General features: G+C 34.3%; 5 protein-coding genes across 5 annotated transcripts; 3 read left to right on the forward strand and 2 right to left on the reverse strand.

The window, feature by feature from the left end:
- The first annotated feature begins 92 nt into the window (after positions 1-92).
- Positions 93-1,279, forward strand: Vti1b (Vesicle transport through interaction with t-SNAREs 1b). Its single transcript, XM_083083854.1, has 2 exons — positions 93-355; positions 452-1,279. Exon 2 carries the CDS (start codon positions 565-567, stop codon positions 907-909), a length of 345 nt encoding a protein of 114 aa, XP_082939980.1. The 5' UTR covers positions 93-355; positions 452-564; the 3' UTR covers positions 910-1,279.
- Positions 1,280-1,373: 94 nt separating this feature from the next.
- On the forward strand, positions 1,374-4,342 carry LOC145962647 (sodium/potassium-transporting ATPase subunit beta-1-like). Its single transcript, XM_083083852.1, has 7 exons — positions 1,374-1,533; positions 1,613-1,801; positions 1,898-2,017; positions 2,349-2,524; positions 2,644-2,739; positions 3,345-3,510; positions 3,595-4,342. The coding sequence occupies exons 1-7, from the start codon at positions 1,398-1,400 to the stop codon at positions 3,693-3,695; spliced, it is 984 nt and encodes a 327-aa protein (XP_082939978.1). The 5' UTR covers positions 1,374-1,397; the 3' UTR covers positions 3,696-4,342.
- Positions 3,862-7,865, reverse strand: Mlc2 (myosin regulatory light chain 2). Its single transcript, XM_083083853.1, has 5 exons — positions 7,708-7,865; positions 5,939-6,148; positions 5,532-5,718; positions 5,382-5,454; positions 3,862-4,926 (listed from the first exon to the last, which is right to left on the reverse strand). The coding sequence occupies exons 1-5, from the start codon at positions 7,708-7,710 to the stop codon at positions 4,770-4,772; spliced, it is 630 nt and encodes a 209-aa protein (XP_082939979.1). The 5' UTR covers positions 7,711-7,865; the 3' UTR covers positions 3,862-4,769.
- Positions 7,866-8,735: 870 nt separating this feature from the next.
- Positions 8,736-15,680, reverse strand: Rsod (superoxide dismutase family protein Rsod). Its single transcript, XM_083084476.1, has 19 exons — positions 15,415-15,680; positions 14,732-14,954; positions 14,333-14,498; positions 13,812-14,037; positions 13,356-13,635; positions 12,862-13,127; positions 12,471-12,654; positions 12,102-12,338; positions 11,944-12,034; positions 11,361-11,605; positions 11,110-11,284; positions 10,592-10,863; positions 10,421-10,532; positions 10,264-10,350; positions 10,054-10,188; positions 9,617-9,891; positions 9,362-9,486; positions 9,126-9,281; positions 8,736-9,015 (listed from the first exon to the last, which is right to left on the reverse strand). The coding sequence occupies exons 1-19, from the start codon at positions 15,440-15,442 to the stop codon at positions 8,912-8,914; spliced, it is 3,387 nt and encodes a 1,128-aa protein (XP_082940602.1). The 5' UTR covers positions 15,443-15,680; the 3' UTR covers positions 8,736-8,911.
- Positions 15,681-16,579: 899 nt separating this feature from the next.
- L(3)72ab (U5 small nuclear ribonucleoprotein l(3)72Ab) lies at positions 16,580-23,963 on the forward strand. Its single transcript, XM_083083626.1, has 6 exons — positions 16,580-16,705; positions 16,901-17,064; positions 17,222-17,741; positions 17,822-18,068; positions 18,189-18,516; positions 18,600-23,963. Exons 1-6 carry the CDS (start codon positions 16,661-16,663, stop codon positions 23,695-23,697), a joined length of 6,402 nt encoding a protein of 2,133 aa, XP_082939752.1. The 5' UTR covers positions 16,580-16,660; the 3' UTR covers positions 23,698-23,963.
- Positions 23,964-24,108: the final 145 nt, after the last annotated feature.

Here is a 24,108-nt window from a genome sequence, read left to right on the forward strand (position 1 = left end):
CCTTGTTGTTCACCGAATGTTAAACAAGGATAAAATGATATCCGGGTACACTCGGGTGATATTTCCGAACGCAGCCCTGGATGCACCCATTTTCACTTCTTTCGAGATACATAATAGACCCTTTGATTGGTCAATCGTCTATAGTGAAAATCCCTAAATACCGATCTGCATTATATGTAATCTATGATTTGTCATGTTTTCTTGTCAGTGCTTGTCATTTATGATAGTGGTTATGTAGAACGGATGAATTTGTTAAAAAAACAATCGTAACCGTTTAATATTTTATTATTAACAAATAATTAAAGACATGGATAATTTATTGGAAGGAAATAACAGTTGCCACTTTTAGAGACAGGTAATTTTTTTTTTTTTTTAATTTCTATTATTAAAAAATATATTCATCATTTATTCTATATTAGTCATATTAACTATGTAATCTCTTTAATTTTAGGCAACAAGGATATGTAAAGTTTATAATAAAACTTGTAACGACCTTTAATTGGTTTTGCTGTCCTTCGTTCTTCATGTACTTTCATTGCGTGGTGTTCGAATAATATAACAATAATGAATTTTGGTGTGGATTGGGAAGCTGAGCAGCGGCGTGTTTTGCTGGACAGCAACGCAACGTTGCAACGTTCGGCACAGTCTGTTGCGAGATCGCAGGTCATCGCAGCAGAAAACGAGCAAATTGGGACAGAAGTGATTTCTGAACTGGGTGAACAAAGAGAACATCTTCTGCGAGCAAAGCGTAGATTGTCGCAGACGAATGAAGAATTGAATAAAACGAGGAAAATTCTAGTTGTTATGCGAGTGAAAGTTTTGACAAATAAAATTGTCCTCATTCTGATCATATTACTAGAATTGGTTATTCTTGGTATAACAGTATATTTAAAATTCTTTCATAAATAAATTGTCTACTTTAGTGTTAAATTTGATAAAGTTAAAAATATAAAAGTATATAAATATAATATAATATAATGTATACATATTATCAATTAATGTGGAGAATTATTTTATAATTTTTCTATAATATTTTATGTAGAATAAATTGTGCAAAAAAAAAAGATATACATGCCTATAAATATTTAAATGAAATTTTAACAATAGAATTTTTGCCTGTATGCATTTATTTTTAATTGTTTTATAATCTGTTGTGTGCCACAGCTTTATATATATATATCAAACAATTTCTCAAAATATACTAATTGTAATACACATATAGTTATAATTGAATGTAATATATATATTAACTTTATTAAAGAGTTATAAAAATGTCAAAGCAATACTTTACATTTATTCATATATTTACTTATTACTTCATACTTATATGTAGGGATATAGATTTCATTTTTTTTTATTAACCTGTTTTTATTTAAAGAAAGAAATAATTTTTTGAAATGGCTATTCTTCACGATGAGGAATATTATCGGTGTAGAATACCTGAACCGGATTTAGGACCATTCCAAAATTTTATGCGATTTGTTTGGAATCCAGAGAGGAAACAGGTACTCGGCAGAAGTGGAAAAGAATGGGGTAATTCTGTTTAAATTCAATATTTTTCAACGTATAATAAATTGTTGATAAAATTCTAAATTGTTCTCTTGTAAATTAGTCTTACTGGGATTCTTCTACTCGTGCTTCTTCAGCGTATTAGGTTCTCTCTTCGCATTACAAATGTGGATTAGTATTGATTATGCTTCGAAATTGGATAAGCCATTTTTTCTTTATGCCGGCTTGATACCTAAATCTTATTTTGGCAATAATTTTCCGCTTTTTCGCCAATTAGATTTTGGTAGCCCAGGTATCTTCCTCTTAATAAATTTTTATGTGACATTTTTTTTCAATCCTTATTCAATACAATACATTTATGATATACATTATACTCTGTTCTGCACAGGAATTAGTTTTAAACCGAATGTTTTGTTGCCTACGACATCTCCTATTATCTGGGTGAATAATTCGAGTTCAAACGCGCGACCAAAAAGATATATTCAGGCTTTGAGTGATTTTTTGCAAGGTATTGCAGAATGAAAAAATTATGCATAATACATAGTTTGTCAACATATATGTAGTAATAATAATTATGCAAATTATACAACTATTAAATTGTGTCAATGTATTTTAAATAGCGAAAAAGTATGTATGTGTCATTGTGTATGTATATATGTGTATTGCTTATAAAATAAATATTTTCTTTTTTTAGTTTCAAATATGATAAAAAATTTGCTAGCAAACTATAGATAAAAAATTTTAAATTAACTGATGAAGCTTTTATTATAAAGGGGATTTATTTCCTCTAATAAAAATAAAGAAAGATCTTTTTTAAGAAATAAGCTTCCTTATTTCAGAATATAATAAAAGCACAGAAAATTATAAAACGGCTGTAGAATGCAATGATGCAACATCGAATACGTCCGATATAAGATCTTGTTTTTTTGATATTGAGGACCTTGGCGTTTGCGGAAAGCCTCCATATGGATATACAAATCCCCTTCAACCGTGTATTCTTATCAAGTTTAATAAGGTGAATAAGAATCTTGTTTTTGCATATTTATTGAGGAACATATTTTGTGCTTTATTCACGCTCATTATATTTTTATTAGTAATTTAAATAAAAGTATTTTTAAATTAATTATGTTATAGAGATTCGATTGGATACCAATTTACTACAATAAATCCTCTCATTTGCCGGAAAACATGCCGAGTGTTTTACAAGATATTGTGCGATCTTCAAACAAGGTTTAATTCAAATTTATATCTCAATTTATATTTTAATATAAATAATTAAATTATTATACTATAATAATTATTTATAATTATTGGATAATTTATATTTCAATTCGTGATTGATTACGACGAATATATAATTAAGTGCAGTGTATAAATGCCTCGACCAATAAAATGTATTCAAATTTCTTCACGCTATCTCTCATCATGTTATTGTATTATATATACAGGGTGTCCCGAAACTAACACTTGATATTTTAAAGGCAGATTCTCTGGCCAATTTAAAAACGATTTTTCCTCAGCGAAAATGTCGTGGCACTAATAGTTTTCGAGTTATAAACGATTGAAAATAAAGGGTTTTTCGCAAACTAAGGCTTATGGGAATAAAATATTGATAAAGTCACATTCTTTAGTTAATTTTAGGTAGAGTTTACTTTAATAGAATTTTAATTAAAGGCTTAGTTAGAAAGATGACAAAAATTGGAAATATGCAAAAAATAATGATCTCCCTCGACATTTTCGCTGAGGAAAAATCGTTTTTAAATTGACCAGAGAATCTGCCTTTAAAATATCAAGTGTTAGTTTCGGGACACCCTGTATAATGATTTATCTAACAGAATCAAATCTGGTTATGGTGCGATGGAGCTAATAACGTTGATAAAGAGCATGTCGGAGAAATTGAATATTTACCGAGTCCAGGATTTCCTGTACAATATTTCCCTTTTATGGGACAATCGGATTATTTGGCTCCAATGATCGCGCTACAATTTAAAAATATTACACGTAAGCCTATATAATTACTACGATATTTACTTACAATATGAATAACAAATATTATACTTTATTGATACATGTTTTATTTGTTAGCATTCAGATTGGTGACGGTGGAATGCAATTTGTGGGCGCTCAACATAAAGAAAGAAGCGCATAGTGCATTGGATTTCCAGATATTTCTGGGGGAACCGTAGGAGATGGTGAGTCGATGAATATTCGCGTATTACATGTATTTATTAACAAATTTGCAAACGTAATAAGAAGGAAAATAGAACGTTAATCTATGTAGAATAAAAAATAAATTTTCTTTGTTCAAAGTTTCTTACAATTAATATGTATATTCGTTTAAAATTACAAATATTCTTTCGCTACCAATGATTCCTTTATTATATACCGTGTTACATTAATAATACATTCAATGTATTTTCTGATATCATTTCGTATGTAGAACGTAACATTTGAGGTATATCTATAAAAAAATGCGGAGCAGCGATTATATATGACAATGTATTTCTATATTTAAGTGAATCAACACGAGATTTTATGTTTGTCTTACGAATTGTCTCTGAGAGTCTCTAAACCAATTCTGTCGACAGAATAGCAGATCGAAATTAGAGAGAACTTCGTACAAGTTTATTTATATATGTATTTTTATTATGTGAACGATAAAATGGCATGATGAAGCTTCGTTTATCGACAGACATACTTTACATGTATCAGAAGAATTGTGTCAGAATTGACTACATTTCTCGGATGTGTTGTTTCCTTTACAATTAACAACATTCACCAGATCAAGGAGAGAGAGATGAAGAAAAAGAGGAAAGAGGGAAGGAAAAGAAAAGATTGAAAGAAGACTAAAAAGACGAAAAAGAGGGTGACAAAGAGAGATAGTAAGATCCAGACAGATAATCGGAGAGAAAGAGAGAGAAAGAAAGAGAGGAAAATGGAATTTAAGAGATAGAAAGGAGAGAAAAAGTTAGAGAGAGCGAGAAGAAAAGTACGAAGAGAAACGAAAAGAAAAGGACGAAGTGATTTAGACAGAGATACTGAAGAGACTGTCTTTGGTCCGTTTAGACCGAACAATTCGGCATTTATTTCGTCCTCGTCATACTTTTGTCATTGATTAAATTAAATATCAAAAGAGAAAGAGAGATGAGGGATTTTCAAACATAAAGTATTTGTTCTCTTTTGCGGAGAATTGTACGGATCTGACGTTAATACGAGGCTTCATAAATCGAGGAACGTTTCCATCTCGCGATGATAACTTCTTATCCTTCTTCCTCTTCCTCGCCTGTACCGGTCAACATGGCGATTAAACTCGGGGTATCGATGAAACCTTTGTCGTCGATGAACATCTGATCGAATGCGTCATCCACCTCTTTGGACGTAAATTTATCGCCCCACGTCATTAAAGCGTGCCTTAATCTGCGCACACATAATAAATTTAAAAGTCATATTTTATTCTATTATAATATATTAGATATTTATTTTGCATGCACATGGTATGCTCTGACAAGTATTAAAGTGCGGATTTTAAAAGCCAATTCCATTCACATTTGCGAACCAAAATATTTTTGGAGACTTGTCGACCAGAGACATATTTTTAGCAATTAATATTTAAAATTGAAATGTACAAATACGAGAATTATACGTTAAATTACGTGGTATATCATAATTGATACTAAAACTTCAATCATTCAAAGTGTAGCGCTTCAGTTATCAATATCAGCATGTCGGGTCAGACTTAGACCGTTCACAATAATACATCATAGGCACTAGAGAATAGATTGTACGAATATTTTATATGTACATAACGCGTAATTGTAACAGTTTGGATGCGAATTGAAAAATTTCCACGGCAACATTTATCGTTGTATTACCTTTCGCCATCGATTTTGCCGTCAACGTCGAACGTCTTGAAGGCATTGATCACAACGTCATCGTCATCGGTACCTGGCAGAGCGAGAAATTATTAATTTTTTTCAAGAGCATTCAAAACTCTCAAGATTTTCAATGGTAATCGTACGTACCTCCTGATCCTGCCATACGGACAGCGAACAAGTTCAACAATTGAGTGAAGTTGATGGGCGCGGAAGCTTCGTTGAGCATCTCATCGAGCTCCTTATCGGACGCGAGTCGGCCGACAGAGTCGAAGGCTGCGCGAAGATCATTTTTGCCGATGATACCATCCTTATCCGCGTCCATTAGCTGGAATGCCTAGGAATAGATACCGCGACCACATTAATGCGCTTTCTATTCTCACAGCAATCTTCTACAATTGTCAATTTCTTCATTTCTGATCATCTACTTCGAGATGTGTACACCAAGTTAATATAAAAGTACAATACAACTGCAAGTCTTTAATATTAAAATCATAAAATTAAAATTATCTATTAAGAGATTATCCTCTCCTCGAATTCGCTCCTCGTTTCCGTACCTCCTTAAACTCGGCCACCTGTTTCTGAGAGAACATGGAGAAGACGCTGGAGCCGCTACGCTTAGCCTTGCGGCTGCCACGGCTGCTCGCTCTAGTAGAGCCGGAATCTTTTGGTGTTGCCGGCTTCTCCTCGACTGGCGCCGGCTCGGGCTCGGGTGCAGGAGCTGCCTCCTCCTTCTTCTTGGTCTTCTTCTTCTTCTCTTTATCCGCCTAAGATATAGAAAATTTATAATCAGAGATTTATATTGTCTTCCATTTAAAAAAAAAATATATAAAATAATCTAATTTTTCATAAAGTATGCGAGAAGCCATGATGACTTCTTGCTTTGTCTCTATAGATCTTCTTCAGGAAATACACCATATTTCTTATGAATAAATTTTTTTTTAATTCGATAATTAATCGGCTTAATTTATTAAATATTTATAAATTAATAGATGATCAAAAGAATAAATGATCAAATAAATGGAGGAAAAGCAATTAATACAAACGATAGAATTATGTGTATTTTGAATATAAATATAATTATTTTGCGATAGGTCATTATAAGCATTTGCTCTTTTTTTTGAATTTTATGTAAACATTTTTATGAGATTTTATTGTATAGATAGGGGATGAATACATGAACAGAGCATTTCTCAAATATTTAATGTAAAATAACACATGTATATAAATGTTACTTTACATTAAATATTTGAAAAATGAATTAAATTAAAACATAAAAATTATTTTGCCAATATATAATTATGCCGATTAATTTGAATATATATTATAAATGAAATCGGAAAGCTAATTATCAGATGAGAAAATTTGCGAGGCGCTGCCGGTCGGTGCTAAGAATAGAATCGTTCCCTAAGTCGCGCGAAAAAGCTGCCAGGACGTATATAGAGCGATCATCCAGTTACCGCACTACCTCTCGAATTACCATTGTTACGTAATTGTTATATTTATATCATTATAATCACAGAAGTAAATGCAGCGTTAAGTTAGACAGTTTATTTTGCCGGTTAAACAAATTTGCATATGACATAAAAAAATTGAATCTTTTTTTATTTCTTCTCTTATTGTTTTTTAATATAAATCAAATTATATTGTAACTTAATGTAAATTATATGTAACTTAATGTAAATTATTGTAATTTATTACAGAAACATTTATAGAATATCCTCAAGATTGATCTATATAACTTCCTTAATTAAGTGAATTAGGAAAATTGACTATTTTTTTGCTATTCTATAATAATTTGAGATACCATGTTAAAGTTTTTATTTTTAATTTTTCTCAACTTTCAACATTTAATTGCTGTCCGAAATAATTAAAATAAAATAGTTCAATAATAATATTTATGATAAAATAAAATATTTTGCTAATATACAAAATTTTTTTTATAAATTGATTTGTATTAACCACAAATGATAGCTTATGATAGAACCTACATCAATCGAGGGATTTTGAGCGGCTCACGAGCAAAAAATCTGACAAAGATCACTGCCGCACTCTCTCCATCGTTACACATCCGCGATTGAACATAACATCCTTGTCATCAACTCATCATCACACTTGGCATATATCTCGATGCACTCCATGTATAATCCATCTTCGTGAAATGCATCATCATATTCGCGATTTGGCAGTGTTCCTGTCTCGCGGCAGTAATATCTCGTATCACAAAGACATGATTTCTCGCGTTTCTTCGTAGATCTACTATGGCAGACTTTGGCGCGAATCCTCGAACGAACGCGGAAAGGCTTCCTCGACGTACAATACTTACCATAATATCTACGCTTGATTTCTAAGAGGTGGATGATACGAGATGGTTACGACGAACCAACTGTCCGAATCATAGAGCTGAACTTGTCTAAGTAACTTTTGTGGATCTCCCCCACCCAGACGGGCCGGAGGTTGTCCGAGCAGGGGTGCCCCGGGTACCCGGGTACAACGCCTATCTGACCATATTTAGTTCGAGTCGCCTCAAAATAGCGACCCTTTCGACGTTTCGACTAAAACAGTTTGCCTGGGAGTTGTAGAATTCAGATGACGACTACGGTGCACCGCGCTCTGTCGAGACCACGGTGTCTTCTCACTAAGATTTCCGATTTCCTGTCCGATCGTGAGTTAATGGGGGATGCCCGGAGACAGATTACATTTGGAACGACCTTAATCATCTTTCCTTTATATCATATAGATGTAGAGATGGATAGGAAGAAATAGAAGGTTGTCTCGCGTTCTCATCTTAATTCCTCTCCTTTCTTTCTCTTCTTTGAGAATATAAATTGTGTTAATAAATTATCATTTTATATATAACTTTACTTAAATCGATAAAAAAAATATTATTTTAAAATAATTCTTGCAAATATAATATCAAATATATAAGTCAGTTTCTCTTATTCTAGCTTAGCTTATTAATAATAATTTGTGTGCCACACAATAATTGAGAAAATAATACTCATCATTCGTATGTAAAATATAATTGCTGACCGATTTTTTAGTTTGTAGCACGATATCCGAAGCACGTGGATACTAAAAATAACTGTCCGATATATTCAAGAATGCACACATGTGTGTATTTTTACATATATACAATGTTCCATAAGTCTCTAATTTTTTAAGAGAAGATTAAGATAATTTTTTTGTCATATATATATCTAATTATTTATTATCTTTAAAACTGTCTATCAATTTTAAAACATACTATGAATTTTAAAATTATTTTAAAAGTTTCATTATTATACGCTATAAATATCACGATGATTGCATTTGAACAATGTAGTGCGAAATGATGTAATAACTACGCTCAAATATAATGAAAATCTGTATTATATTACATGCTTGATTAGATGTAATATGCTGGTAACAGCGCAACAGTTCTCTCTCCTTATTATATATCTATTACATATCTACATTATAAATAATTTTCATAGATATCTTACATCTATAATTATATTACATAATACCTTACTTTTTATTTCTATGCTTTATATTAAATTACAGTATCTTATATTTATTATTATTAAAGATATTATCATCACAAATATTTCCGGCAATAACGAGATGGACGCGCTACGATAGACGTTGCTGTCTGTAATAAATATTAATGATACACATTATTTCCATTATAGAAAATTATTGTTATTTAACTTTTCTAATAATCTATTCATCTACTTCATGATAAGAGTCAAATGAATTTACTTTTATCATTTGGATCGCGTACGCCACATTGCCGGTGTCCTAATGTGCTTTTTCTTTTTGTTGGTATGTAACCAGGAATGTCTAAACTAGGAGCTTCGAGTTTACCAATGGATATAAGCCTGCTAAAGTCTTGCTCCAGTTTATTGGCAATTGGACCTGAAAAAATAAAATAAAAATCATAAATATAATTCATTAAATGCCATAGGATGTTCAAGCTAAATATCTTTCAATTTTACCTTTAAAATGCAAGAGAAATTGAATACATGCACCGTTATGTAATATTTTGGTCTTTCTACTGTCGATGGATAACATCCATTCAGGAATGCCCATCACTTTTCTTATATCTTCTAGAAATTGCGCTCTATAAAAGACGAAAGGAATTATAAATTAATGAATATATTTATTTTCTAAATCTATGATAAATTTCAGATTTAATTATATAAATTTTAATATTTAATAACATCTTGTAAATATACAGATAGAGCTCTCACGCTACAAATCGCGGTGGTTTCCTAATATTCGCATATTTGACAATGTTATTATCCGGTTCGATATTTGCACAAGCAAATCTATTGCTGGCAAAATCCTTGTCAAAAATAACAATAGATCTGCCTATTGCGGATACCGGGCCACCCAGGGGAAAATTTTGATCCGTAAATACTTGTCGTTTTTCTCCAATGTTAATGGGTCCTAGACGAGATGATATATCACCGACATAACATCTAAGCGGTAAATCTGGACCACATTCCTGTCTATAAAGATCATCCTAGGAAGAGATTATTTGATAGAATAATCATTTTAGTGAACAATATATTTTATACCTACATATATATATCACAAATAATTTTTTAATTTATCGAAATATAATTTTATTATATATAATGTGTGTAATTTTATTATGTATATTATGAATATCAATAATATTTACATTCAGTGGATCGGCTAATTGAGTGAAATAGGGATTCCACATATATCCACCTGCCACGCATCGAGTATCTTTCACCTTCACTGTAGCATCTACACCTACAGGATTTACGTATATCGCCCAATTATGATTTTTAGTCTAAAATTAAACGTATGAGATTAGCATATGTTCGTTAAATATATATTAATGAAAATCTCGGATTTATTTTCTTACAATATTACGATCGTGTTTCCCGGGATGTCGTAAATTCACTTCGATCACCGTTTCACTTTGGCTACCATCTTTATACACAAGCTGTGTCTGCAAACGTCAACTAATATTCCTAAATAATCTTGTATATTTTTTAGTAAAAGTTAAAAAAAATATTTACCATTTTTATGTAACCGTATACGAAGCCTTGTGGATGATGAAACGATGCAATAGCACGTAATTCACTGGCTTCAGTCGGAGAATATCCTCTCTCTATGGTAGAGCATGCCCACCTAAATACAGACACGAAATATGAGAAAGGACAAAGTAAAAATACATACATCGATTTTACCTTAAATTCTTTTCTCTCTTATGAATCACCACGCTACGTCCCAGTATACTTCTTGGACCAAACAATGGTAACATAGTATCATTATATGTTATTGCATATCTCTTTTTATTGTCCAAGGTGCCATATTTCCCGCTCAAATCACCCATCTCGTATTGATCCAACGTACCTTCCTCCGTTGCTGGTACATTATTCGTATCGACACCCAATGGATTCCAATGTCCGTAGAGCGATGTTCCCTCGCATGGAAATTCTAAATCGTTTTCTATAGGTGTCTGTAATTATGTTATAATAATAGTTAATAGTCAATATGAAGAACACTTTAAATTAACAAAGATTGAATTTGCGTGGATCGATTATTATGACATGAAAAAAATTATATAAAATTTTCGCTGAGAAATGTACAGTAAATTTCTACGCTCCTTTTTTATAATTGAATTTGAATCATCTAAAATGTATGATGTTAAATTTTTATATAATTAATATTTATATAATTTTTATATATATAATTAATATTATACCATGTGTACGTGATATCCGCTCATCTTTCCACCGAGACCTTCGAGAGATACTTCTACATTAGTCGCATCATATTCGGTCTGCTGCAATAATTCTAATTTTCCCTTCAGAGATATCTGTTCACCATTACCGAACCAATCTCTGACGACCGCTTTACGCCGATAAATTCCACCAATACTAAAAATGTAATTATACATTTATTGCAAAAGATTATATTAATTACATGTTTATTGCACATTTATTACGCATTTACATGGAACAAGCCAATCGATCTCCTCTTGCGACTGGACCATGATCGTCATAGATGACTAAACTCTTGCCAAACAATGCATGAGATCCTGATAAAGGTAACATCGTGTCGGTAAAAAGTTTTCGAGTTAATTCTGAAGCATTGGCTTTTCTTCCGGCGATTTCGAGTGTTCCGTGTCTCGTTAAATCACCTAAGCGACATAATAAGGGTTCTGCAATGAAGCAAGAACTATCTGATTTCCATTCCACCTGAAATATCATGGTCCTTAACAAATATACAAAGTTATATTCGAGAAGTATATATATATATATATATATATATATATATATATATACCAAAGAAAAGCGTAAAAAGAAATAGTTAAATTTGTTATTTTTTGAAATGTTATATTTTTTATAGCTGTAATTTTTAAGAAAATTATTCTACATAATTTTCCTGTGCTTTGGATCTTTTAAAGCACAAGCAATTTTTCACAGAGTGAGAGAGAAGAGAGTATTTTATCAATTTATTTTGTAAATTTATTTCTCAATTTATTTTATAAATTTGTTTTTCATTTGATTTTAAAAAGTTTAATTAATTATGATACCTTGTATGGATTGTAAGGCGAGCCAGCGCTCAAGCATCGAGCTGTCCAATTGTAAAAATCTTTTCCGGGTGGATTGTCATGTATCATCCATCTGATGAAATGTTAGCTGATTATCTGATGATAGTTATTTTTATAGTTCTATTGTGCAATATCTCTACCTATGGTCCGCAGTATTATTTGCATTGCCGTCCGCATAAACAAGATGTTCTATTATTATAGTAGTGTCCATTTCGGGATCATCTTTGGGTTGTCGGAAAAGTATCCGTCCAACAATTGGATATCTGAATACTACTTCCGCTGTGTACATCGACATTTGCCAATTGGTATGGTGCGTGTAAAGCGCAAACGTGCCACACACCCATGGAATTACGCCTTTATTATCAGTTTCATTATATCTGATAAGAAAATATACGTGTTTTCAATATGAAAAAACTCTTATATAATATATATGTATTTTACATATATATATATATATATATATATATATATATATATATACCATTATATATATTTATATGATCAATTACTTGTAAAGAACTAAAGATCTATGAACGATACTGTGGATCCCGGAAAGTGGTAAATATGTGTCCCAATAAATTCCACTAAGTTTAGCGCTCCCGGGCAAAATGTCATTATGATAAGATCCTTCTTTACGACCTTGAAGTTTTCCAGAAAGATCACCGATAGCATATTGATCCTGGGTACCGAAACCTATTTCGTTTAATCACAAGAAAATCAGAATATTTACACGTTTTCTTGCGTAAATTTCATTGGTTTAACTTTTTTTAATTAATTAAATAATTGCACTATATATGTAATATATTATTACTATATTATATTTATTTATTTATAGAATATATAAATAAATAAATCAATATATGTATATATGTATCTCATTCTTATAGTAATTATCATTACCTGCCGGAGGAGTAGTCTTTTCAACGATATTCAAAGGATTGAATAAGTTTTTAGTAGTTAAACATGGGTCAATAGTAATTCCCACACTTTTCGCCAGTTCCGGAGGCAACTCATGGATTCTATAAGACGCCAATTTAGTAGCGTATCGTAATCTAGTTTCCAAATCATTTATAGTTGTTAAAGAGATATTGATCCATGTTGGATCGAACGGTGTTTCTTGAATTGCTGTAACTTCTCCTTTAATTCCATGTGAATTGATTACAGCCCTATAAATATTTTTTTACAGAACTTTACTTTTAAGAAATTTTTTTTAAGGACCATATTTTATTACAATTTTGTATTAATTTTATATATTAAATAGATATTTTTTAGAGAGAAAGAAATTAATATTATAGGCAATTGGTGCGAAATTAACATTATAATTTTATTTATCAAAGTAAAGTTTTTTTTTGTTTAATTATACAAATATGATAAGATTGAAGTGCGGCTCTTACTTTGTGTGTATCGGTTTACGATGATTAATTTTGGCACAGGCTAAAAACGAATCCTCATGCGCGGGATGAAAAATGACTAGATATAAATGACGATGTGGTCCAAGCAGATCCGCTGGTAATAAAGACAGTTCCGGATCTCTATAGAATGTTTTATACTGTTCCTGTGTATTGATAGCAACTTTTATTTTGCCTAAACGTACATCGACATCTCCGATAGATTTTCCAATACCAGATGTATGAGGATCAAATACATTTTGAAGTATGTTACAGTTGTCTTTATCTATACAAAATGTGCAAGTATTTTAAATATAATGATAGATATTAAATATAATGATAAATATTAAATGATCCATATTATTGCTGATATTATTAATAATATTATTAATAAAATAGCAATTGAAAAAAAATTAGTAATTTAATATAATATTTTAAAATTATACGCATATGGATACTGACCTTTGCCAGCTTCAAAAATATCCGTAACATATATCTTCCAATTATGTTCGGTGTAATTAAGTGACTGTAATTTTTGTCTACGAGTATGATGCAAATTTGCATTGATAATCGTATCGGTAGGCTCATCAACGCCTAACTGACCACCCAACCATCGAAACAAAACTATTCCAGCTACTGGACCATAAAAACGTGCCTGAGCAAATTTTTCGATATTCTTTTCAAGAACCTAAAGAGAGACAGAAAAAAATATGAAACAATGTTGCATCATATGTTATAATAAAAAATAATTATAATTAAAAATTGGCAATATTAAGATTAACTCGTTATTGTAATTCAAAAATTTGATTATTCGATTATAACAATTGTAATTTATAGTTACTTGTAATTATCCCTTATCTTTTTTTAGGAAGCGAATATTTTCTTTTCGTTCTTTCATTTTTAAATAGATTACAGTTTTAGATTATTTATATTTTTTAGATCAAGATTACAGTTTTAGATTATTTATATTTTAGATCAATTACCGTGATCGAAGCACATATTGTTCTCGGCGAGTAATTATCTTTCAGCACTAAACCCTTTCCCCATAAACCCATTTCTCCAGTTAAAAACAAATCCGCAACTTCTATCGAACCTGTTTGATTTGTTGGCAATTCGAGAGGTCCGACTTTTTCTGTCAAATCGATGATACTGCATATAAAGTGAAACAAAATAGCAATCGTAAAGAAAAATAAAATATATTCATCTATTTTAAATAAAGATACTTAAACTTGTAATTCTTGAAATATTATAAATTTGTATTCTTTCTTGGTGAAATATAAAATGTAAAATACAAAAAAATATAAATATAAAATATCAAAAATAAATAAAAAATAAATATGAAATATAATATAATTTATAATATATACATATATACACTGTACCTCTCGCCAATATATCGTTTGTCGCATCTGTCGTTGATGATTGTGTAATCGATCGGAAACTGAGTGACCGACCACAGCCATTGCTGATCCGGATATTGCAAGGTCGCTTTCAGGGAATATCGTATTCGTACCGAGGATTCTGTGGCCCTTTCGAAACGAATTTCTCCGTGAAGGCCACCGGAAGATATATATGCAGCGAGTTTAAGAGAACTCGCGATAGTCGCTGAACAAGATATATTTCTTAATTTAATCTTCTCGAATATAACATTTCGTCATTTTCTTTCTTTCTTTAGGATCTCTTAAACTTAAATTAAAAGCCTCGCGAAAGAATCATCTGTGTCAAGAATCAAAAGTGTTTAATTGCTCCGTAATGTATGTCATATAATCTAAGAAATTTTAAGATTACATCTAAAGCGTAAAGATTATGTTTAAGGCCAAGAAAAAAATTGTGATATAAACTTTATAGAATTTTCGGGAAAAAATACGCTCTCTCTCTTTTACAAATAATAAAAATGTTATTTGCCACGTTTATTAAAGTCGCGTTAAAATCTTTCGCAATGCAAGATAATTAAGTGATATTTCTTTATTAAAAAAAAAATGATATCTAGCTTTCTCAATCGTAAATAGTGTTGAGATCGAATATTATTTTATAAAATGTAAACGGAAAGCGCGCTTTCACTCACCGTAACAAAGTAATAAAAACCACTGCATCGCAATTGGCGAACATGGAGAAATGTCTTCTTACGTTCTTTTCTTTTAAAATTCACACAAACTTCGTCAATATGGATAAAGTTGAGAATTGTTACAATTGTACATACGTCATACGATAACAAATCATGGTCGAACGACGAGACAACCGACCAAACTGGCTGAAGTAACGGCTTATACTTTCTTATTTCTTGTGATAGACTTGGTGGGAGTGAAAGAGAACGATGACCTCTGTAAAAATGAAAGTTGCATAGCACAGTTATATCTGATAATTTTAAACAAATTTTTTTGTCAACAAAGAAAATGAAATAAATAAAATATTTGTATTTGTAATTATGCAGATTTTTATAAAAATGATTTTGAAAGTAATTTTGTAACGTAATTAAGAATTGTAATCACTTGTCAAAGAAATAAACATTTAGATATATAATTATCAATAATGTGCAGTCAAATTTAATAATTCCATTTATACAGTACATTTTTATCTTAATTGTTATTTTTAATGCATTTGTAATATAACAGAAAAATTATTATTTTGATATCTATCTGCTCAATAAAAGCAACTGTTTGTGTACAAAAAAATATATTATATATCATTTGTAAATGCTTTAGAATTTGTTAAATATCTTTTGAAATATTATTATTCTTTACGCATCAAAGAAGATTGCAAAAATAATAATATTTTTATTCTAATATATTGGAAAAAAGTAATAATTTTCTCTTATCTGATAAAAGAATTTTCCAGAGAATCTTTGTGGAAGTCTGAAAAGAAATTTTCCAAATTTTTCTAAAAGTGTCGATAAATTTCCCTATAAAAAATCCAGTCGAAGAGAACACTGATATTTAAAATTACATCTGTTCGCGCTGCTTGCACTCCTTAAAAATTTAAAATGAGATAAATATATATTGAGCATTAACGAGAGAGAGAAAGAGAACGCTGAGTGTAGAAAGTCAGAAGCGTCCCGTTTGACCACAGCCAATTATATCGAGCTGTGCCTAGGGTAACCAGCAACGATTGACCAATCAGAGAGTCCTATTTTGAATTGGCCAATTGGCGACGTGGTCAATCGGGTGCCACCCGTAGAAAGTGCAAGTAACACGAACAGACCTAATAGTGGAACATCCTGTATGTTTCTTGCTATGGTTTCTTGCTGGTAAGCTCTCTTGGTTACATAGTTAATGATCGATTAATGATAATTTATCGAAATAAACGAAATAACCATGGCGGATGCTGCGGCTCGTCAATTACAATACGAATATAAAGCGGTTTGTATCTCTTACATTTGTCATTTACTTCTCATTTTAATAACGTAATAATTGCCTCTAAAATTTTAAAATATATACCTATTATTTTACCTGTAAACGTAATTTATAATCTTATACATTGTGTTATTTTTAATGTCGCGTTTATGGCATGTGATTTTACTTTATATTGCATAATATAATGATTGTTGCTTGCAGAATTCTAATCTTGTTTTACAAGCTGACGTCCGGTTAATAGAGAGACGTAGTCGAGATGAAGCTACTGGTGAAGTTATGTCCCTTGTGGGAAAACTGGATGGTACACGCATGGGTGACAGAGCCCAGCGCACCAAGCCAGGAAAAGCAGAGGAAAGAAAAGTCAAGTATGTTTATCATCAAAATAAAATCCAATTCTTGCAATAGAATATTCTTTCAATAGAATAATCTCTATGTACTTTTATAATGTTAGAAAAATTTTTACTATAATTCTCAATAAATTGAGTTTATAGTTGAATTAAAGCTATTATTATATTTTTTTAGGCGTCAGAAACGTGATGAAGCACAGTATGACTTTGCACGTATGAAAGGAGCAACATTACTGTCTGAAGGTGTGGATGAGATGGTTGGTATTGTATATCGTCCAAAAACACAAGAGACACGTCAAACTTATGAGGTATTACTCAGTTTTATACAAGAAGCTTTAGGTGATCAACCACGCGATATCCTTTGTGGCGCAGCCGATGAAGTACTGGCTGTGTTAAAAAATGATAGGCTTAAAGAGAAAGAGAAGAAAAAAGAGACAGAACTTTTACTTGGTTTATTAGCGGAAGAAAGATTTGCTCTGCTTGTCAACCTTGGAAAAAAAATCACAGATTTTGGCAATGATGAAAAAAGTACAACAAACGATGAAAATATTGATGAAACATATGGAATTAATGTACAGTTTGAAGAGAGTAGCGAAGAGGATGATGAGGATGTGTATGGAGAAGTCAGAGAAAATGACGACGAAGGAGATGAAGGTGAAGAAGCTAATGACGACAGAGCTATTCATGCAGAAAATGTAAGTATTTGTTTGATTATTACTAATAGCAATTAGCTCGAAATTAAATGTTTGTTTCTAATACATCTGTACTTTTTCAGTTGGGTGGTACAGAAGAAATGAAGAAAGAAAAACCATTACATCCATTAGATATAGATGCGTATTGGTTACAAAGAAGATTAAGTAGAATATATGATGATGCTATGGTTTCGCAAGCGAGAGCTGCCGAAGTATTAGCCGTTTTGAAGGATGCTGCAGATGATCGCGAATGCGAAAATCAGCTTGTATTACTGTTGGGCTATGATTGCTTCGACTTTATCAAACAACTTAAAAAGTATAGGCATACGGGTAAGAATTGCATTATAAAAGTCTATATGATAAGAAGTTTGTATTTGTACAATTTTTAATTTTTTTAATGATTTTAAAAAGAATGAATAAAAATAAAAATTTTATTTGTAAAATTAACAGTTGCATACTGCACAATGTTGGCCTCATCGCAGTCTGAATCAGAAAGACAAAAAATTCGTAACAAGATGAATGATGAGCCAGTGCTGGCGAAAATCTTACGACAATTAGACACAGGTAAAGGTGAAGAAGATGCCGACGAGACAATGGAAGCGAGATCGCAACGCAAGAGACGAGAAGAGAACGAAGACACAGGAGGACCTGGAGGACAAGTTCAAGGTACAAGAAATTTGATAGATTTGGACGATCTGATATTCGCTCAGGGAAGCCACTTTATGGCGAATAAACGTTGCCAGCTACCTGACGGCAGTTTTCGAAAACAGCGAAAAGGGTAAATATTTAAATATTTTTTTCTAAACATTCAATACCTTTGTTACCTGCATTAATATTCGATTACTTATAAAATATTTGCAGATACGAAGAAGTTCACGTTCCTGCCTTGAAGCCGAAACCGTTTGCGGAAAATGAGAAGTTACATCCGATCGAACAATTGCCTAAATATGTGCAACCTGCTTTCGAAGGCTTCAAGACATTGAATCGCATACAGAGTCGTTTGTATCAAACAGCTTTAGAAAGTGACGAAAATTTGTTGTTGTGCGCTCCAACAGGAGCGGGTAAAACTAACGTAGCTCTATTATGCATGATGCGAGAAATCGGAAAGCATATAAATGCCGATGGTACGATTAATGCAGATGAATTTAAAGTCATTTATGTCGCTCCGATGCGTTCGTTAGTACAGGAAATGGTCGGCAATTTTCGTAAACGGTTGTCAACGTATAATCTGACAGTCTCCGAGTTGACAGGCGATCATCAATTAACGCGAGAGCAAATCGCTGCCACTCAAGTAATAGTATGTACCCCGGAAAAGTGGGACATCATAACGAGAAAAGGTGGTGAAAAAACTTTTACATCGCTAGTACGGTTGATTATTATCGACGAGATTCACTTGTTGCATGATGAGAGAGGTCCTGTTCTAGAAGCATTAGTTGCGAGAACAATACGAAATATCGAAACTACCCAAGAGGATGTGCGACTTGTTGGTTTATCAGCCACGTTACCCAATTATCAAGACGTCGCGGCATTTTTGCGAATCAAACCGGAATCAGGACTATTCTATTTCGACAACAGTTTCCGGCCTGTGGCTCTGGAACAGCAGTATATCGGCGTCACCGAAAAGAAAGCGCTAAAACGCTTCCAAGTGATGAATGAGATCGTCTATGAAAAAACAATGGAACACGCCGGCAGAAATCAGGTTTTGATATTCGTGCACTCGCGCAAGGAAACTGGAAAAACGGCACGCGCTATTAGAGACATGTGCCTGGAAAAAGACACTCTAGGTCAATTTCTTAGAGAGGGTTCCGCGTCGATGGAAGTTTTGAGAACGGAAGCGGAGCAAGTGAAAAATCAAGAACTCAAGGATTTGTTGCCGTACGGATTCGCGATTCATCACGCTGGTATGACCCGAGTGGATCGCACATTGGTGGAAGATCTCTTCGCCGACAGACATATTCAAGTTCTTGTATCTACTGCGACTTTAGCTTGGGGTGTTAATTTGCCGGCTCATACGGTCATCATTAAGGGAACTCAGGTTTATAATCCGGAAAAAGGCAGATGGGTAGAGCTGGGCGCTCTTGATGTACTGCAAATGTTAGGAAGAGCTGGCCGACCTCAATATGATACCAAGGGCGAAGGTATTCTTATCACAAATCACAGCGAGTTACAGTATTATCTATCGCTTCTAAATCAACAATTACCAATTGAATCCCAATTAATTAGCAAGATGTCTGATATGTTAAATGCGGAGGCAGTGCTAGGTACAATCCAGAATATCAGGGATGCGGTTACCTGGCTCGGTTATACTTATCTTTACATCAGAATGCTTCGTTGCCCAAATCTATATGGGATAAGTCACGACAAATTGAAGCAAGATTCTTTATTAGAGCTGCATAGAGCTGATCTGATTCATTCAGCTGCAGTCGGATTAGATCGCAGCGGTTTAATCAAATACGATCGCAAGTCCGGCAATTTTCAGGCAACCGAATTGGGCAGAATAGCGTCTCATTATTATTGCACTCACGACACGATGTCTACGTACAATCAGTTGCTGAAACGCACATTGAGCGAGATAGAATTGTTCCGCGTATTTTCGCTGTCGAGCGAATTCAAGAATATAAATGTCAGGGAGGAAGAAAAATTAGAGCTACAGAAATTAATGGAGAGAGTGCCAATACCTGTGAAAGAAAGCATCGAAGAACCGAGCGCGAAGGTAAATGTGCTTTTACAGGCGTATATCTCACAATTGAAGCTCGAAGGATTCGCTCTCATGTCCGATATGGTATTTGTGACGCAATCCGCCTCGCGTCTGATGCGAGCCATTTTTGAAATAGTTCTGTTTCGCGGTTGGGCGCAATTGGCAGATAAATGTCTCTCTTTATGCAAGATGATCGATCGTAGGATGTGGCAATCGATGTCACCGCTCAGACAATTCCGCAAGATGCCGGAAGAGATTGTGAAGAAGATCGAGAAGAAAAATTTCCCGTGGGAGAGACTGTACGATCTGGGTCCCAACGAGATTGGAGAATTGATTCGTGTGCCGAAATTAGGCAAGACCATTCACAAATACGTTCACCAATTTCCGAAACTCGGCTTGTCGACACATATTCAGCCTATCACGCGTTCCACCTTGCGAGTTGTGCTAACTATTACACCAGATTTCCAATGGGATGAGAAAATTCACGGTATGTCAGAAGCGTTTTGGATCCTGGTCGAAGATGTAGATTCAGAGGTGATACTGCATCACGAATACTTTTTATTAAAAGCCAAATACGCGGCTGATGAGCATATAATCAAGTTTTTCGTCCCGGTTTTCGAGCCTCTACCGCCGCAATATTTCTTACGTATGGTGTCTGACCGGTGGATCGGCGCAGAGACACAATTGCCTGTAAGTTTTCGACATTTGATACTACCTGAGAAGAATCTACCGCCCACGGAATTATTGGATCTGCAAGCGCTACCAATCACAGCATTGCGAAATACGAAGTTTGAAAACATCTATTCCGAATTCCCGCAATTTAATCCGATTCAAACACAGGTGTTCAACGCGGTTTACAATTCTGATGATAATGTATTTGTCGGAGCGCCCACAGGTTCTGGAAAAACAACCATCGCGGAATTTGCAGTATTGAGATTGCTGACGCAAAACTCAGAAGGTAGATGCGTATATATGGTGAGTAAAGAAGCATTGGCTGAATTGGTCTATGACGATTGGGCGAAGAAATTCGGCCAACAATTAGGTAGGAAAGTCGTCCTTCTGACGGGCGAAACGGGAACGGATCTGAAACTGTTGGCCAAGGGACAGATTATTATCACCACGGCGGATAAATGGGACGTGTTGTCACGCAGATGGAAACAACGGAAGAACGTGCAGAACATCCAGTTATTTATCGTAGATGAGCTACAGTTGATTGGTGGCGAAGAAGGTCCCGTGCTGGAGGTCGCGTGCTCGCGAGCACGTTACATCTCTTCACAGCTCGACAAACCCACCAGAATAATAGCGTTGTCGGCTTCGTTGGGTGATGCTAAAGACGCCGCGCAGTGGCTAGGTGCTCCAGCAGCGGCTACTTTCAATTTTCATCCTTCTGTGCGACCGGTGCCTCTGGAGTTGCATGTCCAAGGTATAAACGTCACTCACAATGCATCAAGATTGGCCGCTATGGCGAAACCAGTATATAATGCAATCCTCCGGCATGCGGCGCATAAACCGGTAATCATATTCGTGCCCACTCGTCGACAAGCGAGATTAACGGCTATTGACTTGCTAACATTCACGGCAGCTGAAGGTCAACCGTCGAAATTCTTCCATGCAGAAGAAGCCGACATCAAACCGTTCCTCGATCGGATGGTGGATAAAACATTGAAGGAGACTCTATCGCAAGGTGTGGCTTATCTTCACGAAGGCTTATCGGCCGATGATCGTCGTTTGGTCGAACGATTGTTCGACAGCGGCGCTATTCAAGTGGCAGTCGCTACGAGGGATCTCTGCTGGGGTTTATCCATCAATTCTCACTTGGTTGTAGTCATGGATACACAGTGTTACAACGGTAAAACACATGCCTATGAAGATTACCCGATCACAGACGTTTTGCAGATGGTGGCGCGAGCTAATCGTCCGCTGGAGGATGAGGATGCCAAGTGCGTGCTCCTGTGTCAGAGCTCGAAGAAAGATTTCTTCAAAAAGTTTCTCAACGAACCGTTACCGGTGGAGAGTCATCTGGACCGGCGATTACACGATCACTTTAACGCGGAGATTGTGACAAAGACTATCGAAAACAAACAGGATGCAGTCGATTATCTCACGTGGACCTTCCTATATCGACGACTTACCCAGAATCCCAATTACTATGGTCTGCAGGGTGTTACGCATCGGCATCTCTCAGATCATTTATCTGAGCTAGTCGAGAGTACATTGACCGATCTTGAACAAGCCAAATGTGTCGCCGTGGAGGATGAGATGGACACCTTGCCGCTCAATCTAGGAATGATCGCCGCCTACTACTACATCAATTACGCCACTATCGAATTGTTCAGTCTGTCTCTCAACAACAAGACGAAGATTAGAGGATTGCTAGAGATTATTTCGGCAGCCGCCGAGTACGAGAGCGTTCCAGTGCGACAGAGGGAAGAAAATTTATTGAGAAGTCTAGCCGCGCGTTTACCTCATGCACCACAAGCTACCAGAATGGCCGATCCTCACGTAAAAGCACAACTATTGTTACAGGCTCATTTGTCAAGGATACAGTTGGGTCCAGAATTGCAAAAGGACACCGAATTGGTACTGGGCAAAGCTGTAAGGCTGATACAAGCTTGCGTCGACGTGTTGAGCTCCTCCGGATGGTTAGCGCCCGCCGTTGCTGCTATGGAATTGGCGCAGATGGTGACGCAGGCAATGTGGTCCAAAGATTCTTACTTGAAGCAGTTGCCGCACTTTACAGCTGAGACCATAAAACGCTGTACCGACAAGGGCGTGGAAACCGTATTCGACGTGATGGAGCTCGAGGATGATGACCGAAATCGGCTGTTGCAGCTGACGGACGCGCAAATGGCGGATGTCGCCAAGTTCTGTAATCGTTATCCCAACATCGAGATGTCGTACGAGGTACAAGATAAGGATAAGCTACGCAGTGGCGGTACAGTAAATGTGATCGTGCAATTGGAACGAGAGGACGAGGTCACCGGACCAGTGGTGGCGCCATTTTTCCCGCAGAAACGCGAAGAGGGCTGGTGGGTGGTGATCGGCGACCCGAAGAGCAACTCCTTACTATCTATCAAACGGTTAACGTTGCAGCAGAAGGCAAAGATCAAATTGGATTTTGTCGCCCCGGCTCCTGGCCAGCATTCCTACACTTTGTACTTTATGAGTGACGCTTATCTCGGCTGCGATCAAGAATATAAATTTACCATTAATGTCGGAGAGTACGAATCGGATGCCAGTTCCGGTTCCGATTCCGATTGAATCATTTCAATCTTTAATATGTACCATAGTATATATTTATCATTTTCTCACATACAGAGTATATTTCTCAAATATTCCAATATCACCATCCAATCAATCCGATTATTATTTTTTTTGACACAATTTAGATTGGAATAATTATAAAAAAATACATATGCGTAGAATCCGGTAAGAATCTAAAAATAACAATGATTTAGTATAAACACACTGAGTGTTACGATAATTACTGTTAGATAATTAGGAATAAAGTTTATATTTAAATATGAGGAGCGATATTGTCTATTACTTTTTAATATATATTCTTATTTTATAATGAATCAATGATTTTGCATATAAGAAATATATAAAATATTAATCTCATATATAAAATATTTATCAGTATTTATTATCTATATAAATTTTATCGTTTTT

The sequence above is a fragment of the Camponotus vicinus genome, unplaced genomic scaffold (genome assembly GCF_025532165.1).
Source record: "Camponotus vicinus isolate PSW18456_S1 unplaced genomic scaffold, iyCamVici1.0 SCAF_12, whole genome shotgun sequence".
Taxonomy (NCBI): domain Eukaryota; kingdom Metazoa; phylum Arthropoda; class Insecta; order Hymenoptera; family Formicidae; genus Camponotus; species Camponotus vicinus.

Coding starts and splice junctions, on each gene's coding strand:
- LOC145962647 (XM_083083852.1), top strand. CDS start 1,398: ATGGCTATTCTTCACGATGAGGAATATTATCGGTGTAGAATACCTGAA. Junction 2,018..2,348: donor TTTGAGTGATTTTTTGCAAG/GTATTGCAGAAT, acceptor TCCTTATTTCAG/AATATAATAAAAGCACAGAA. Junction 3,511..3,594: donor ACAATTTAAAAATATTACAC/GTAAGCCTATAT, acceptor TTTATTTGTTAG/CATTCAGATTGGTGACGGTG.
- Vti1b (XM_083083854.1), top strand. CDS start 565: ATGAATTTTGGTGTGGATTGGGAAGCTGAGCAGCGGCGTGTTTTGCTG.
- Rsod (XM_083084476.1), bottom strand. CDS start 15,442: ATGCAGTGGTTTTTATTACTTTGTTACG. Junction 13,636..13,811: donor TATTTTTGAAGCTGGCAAAG/GTCAGTATCCAT, acceptor CATTTTGTATAG/ATAAAGACAACTGTAACATA. Junction 13,128..13,355: donor CGTAAACCGATACACACAAA/GTAAGAGCCGCA, acceptor AAATATTTATAG/GGCTGTAATCAATTCACATG.
- Mlc2 (XM_083083853.1), bottom strand. Junction 5,455..5,531: donor CCGTATGGCAGGATCAGGAG/GTACGTACGATT, acceptor TCGCTCTGCCAG/GTACCGATGACGATGACGTT. Junction 4,927..5,381: donor GGCAAAATCGATGGCGAAAG/GTAATACAACGA, acceptor ATGTGTGCGCAG/ATTAAGGCACGCTTTAATGA.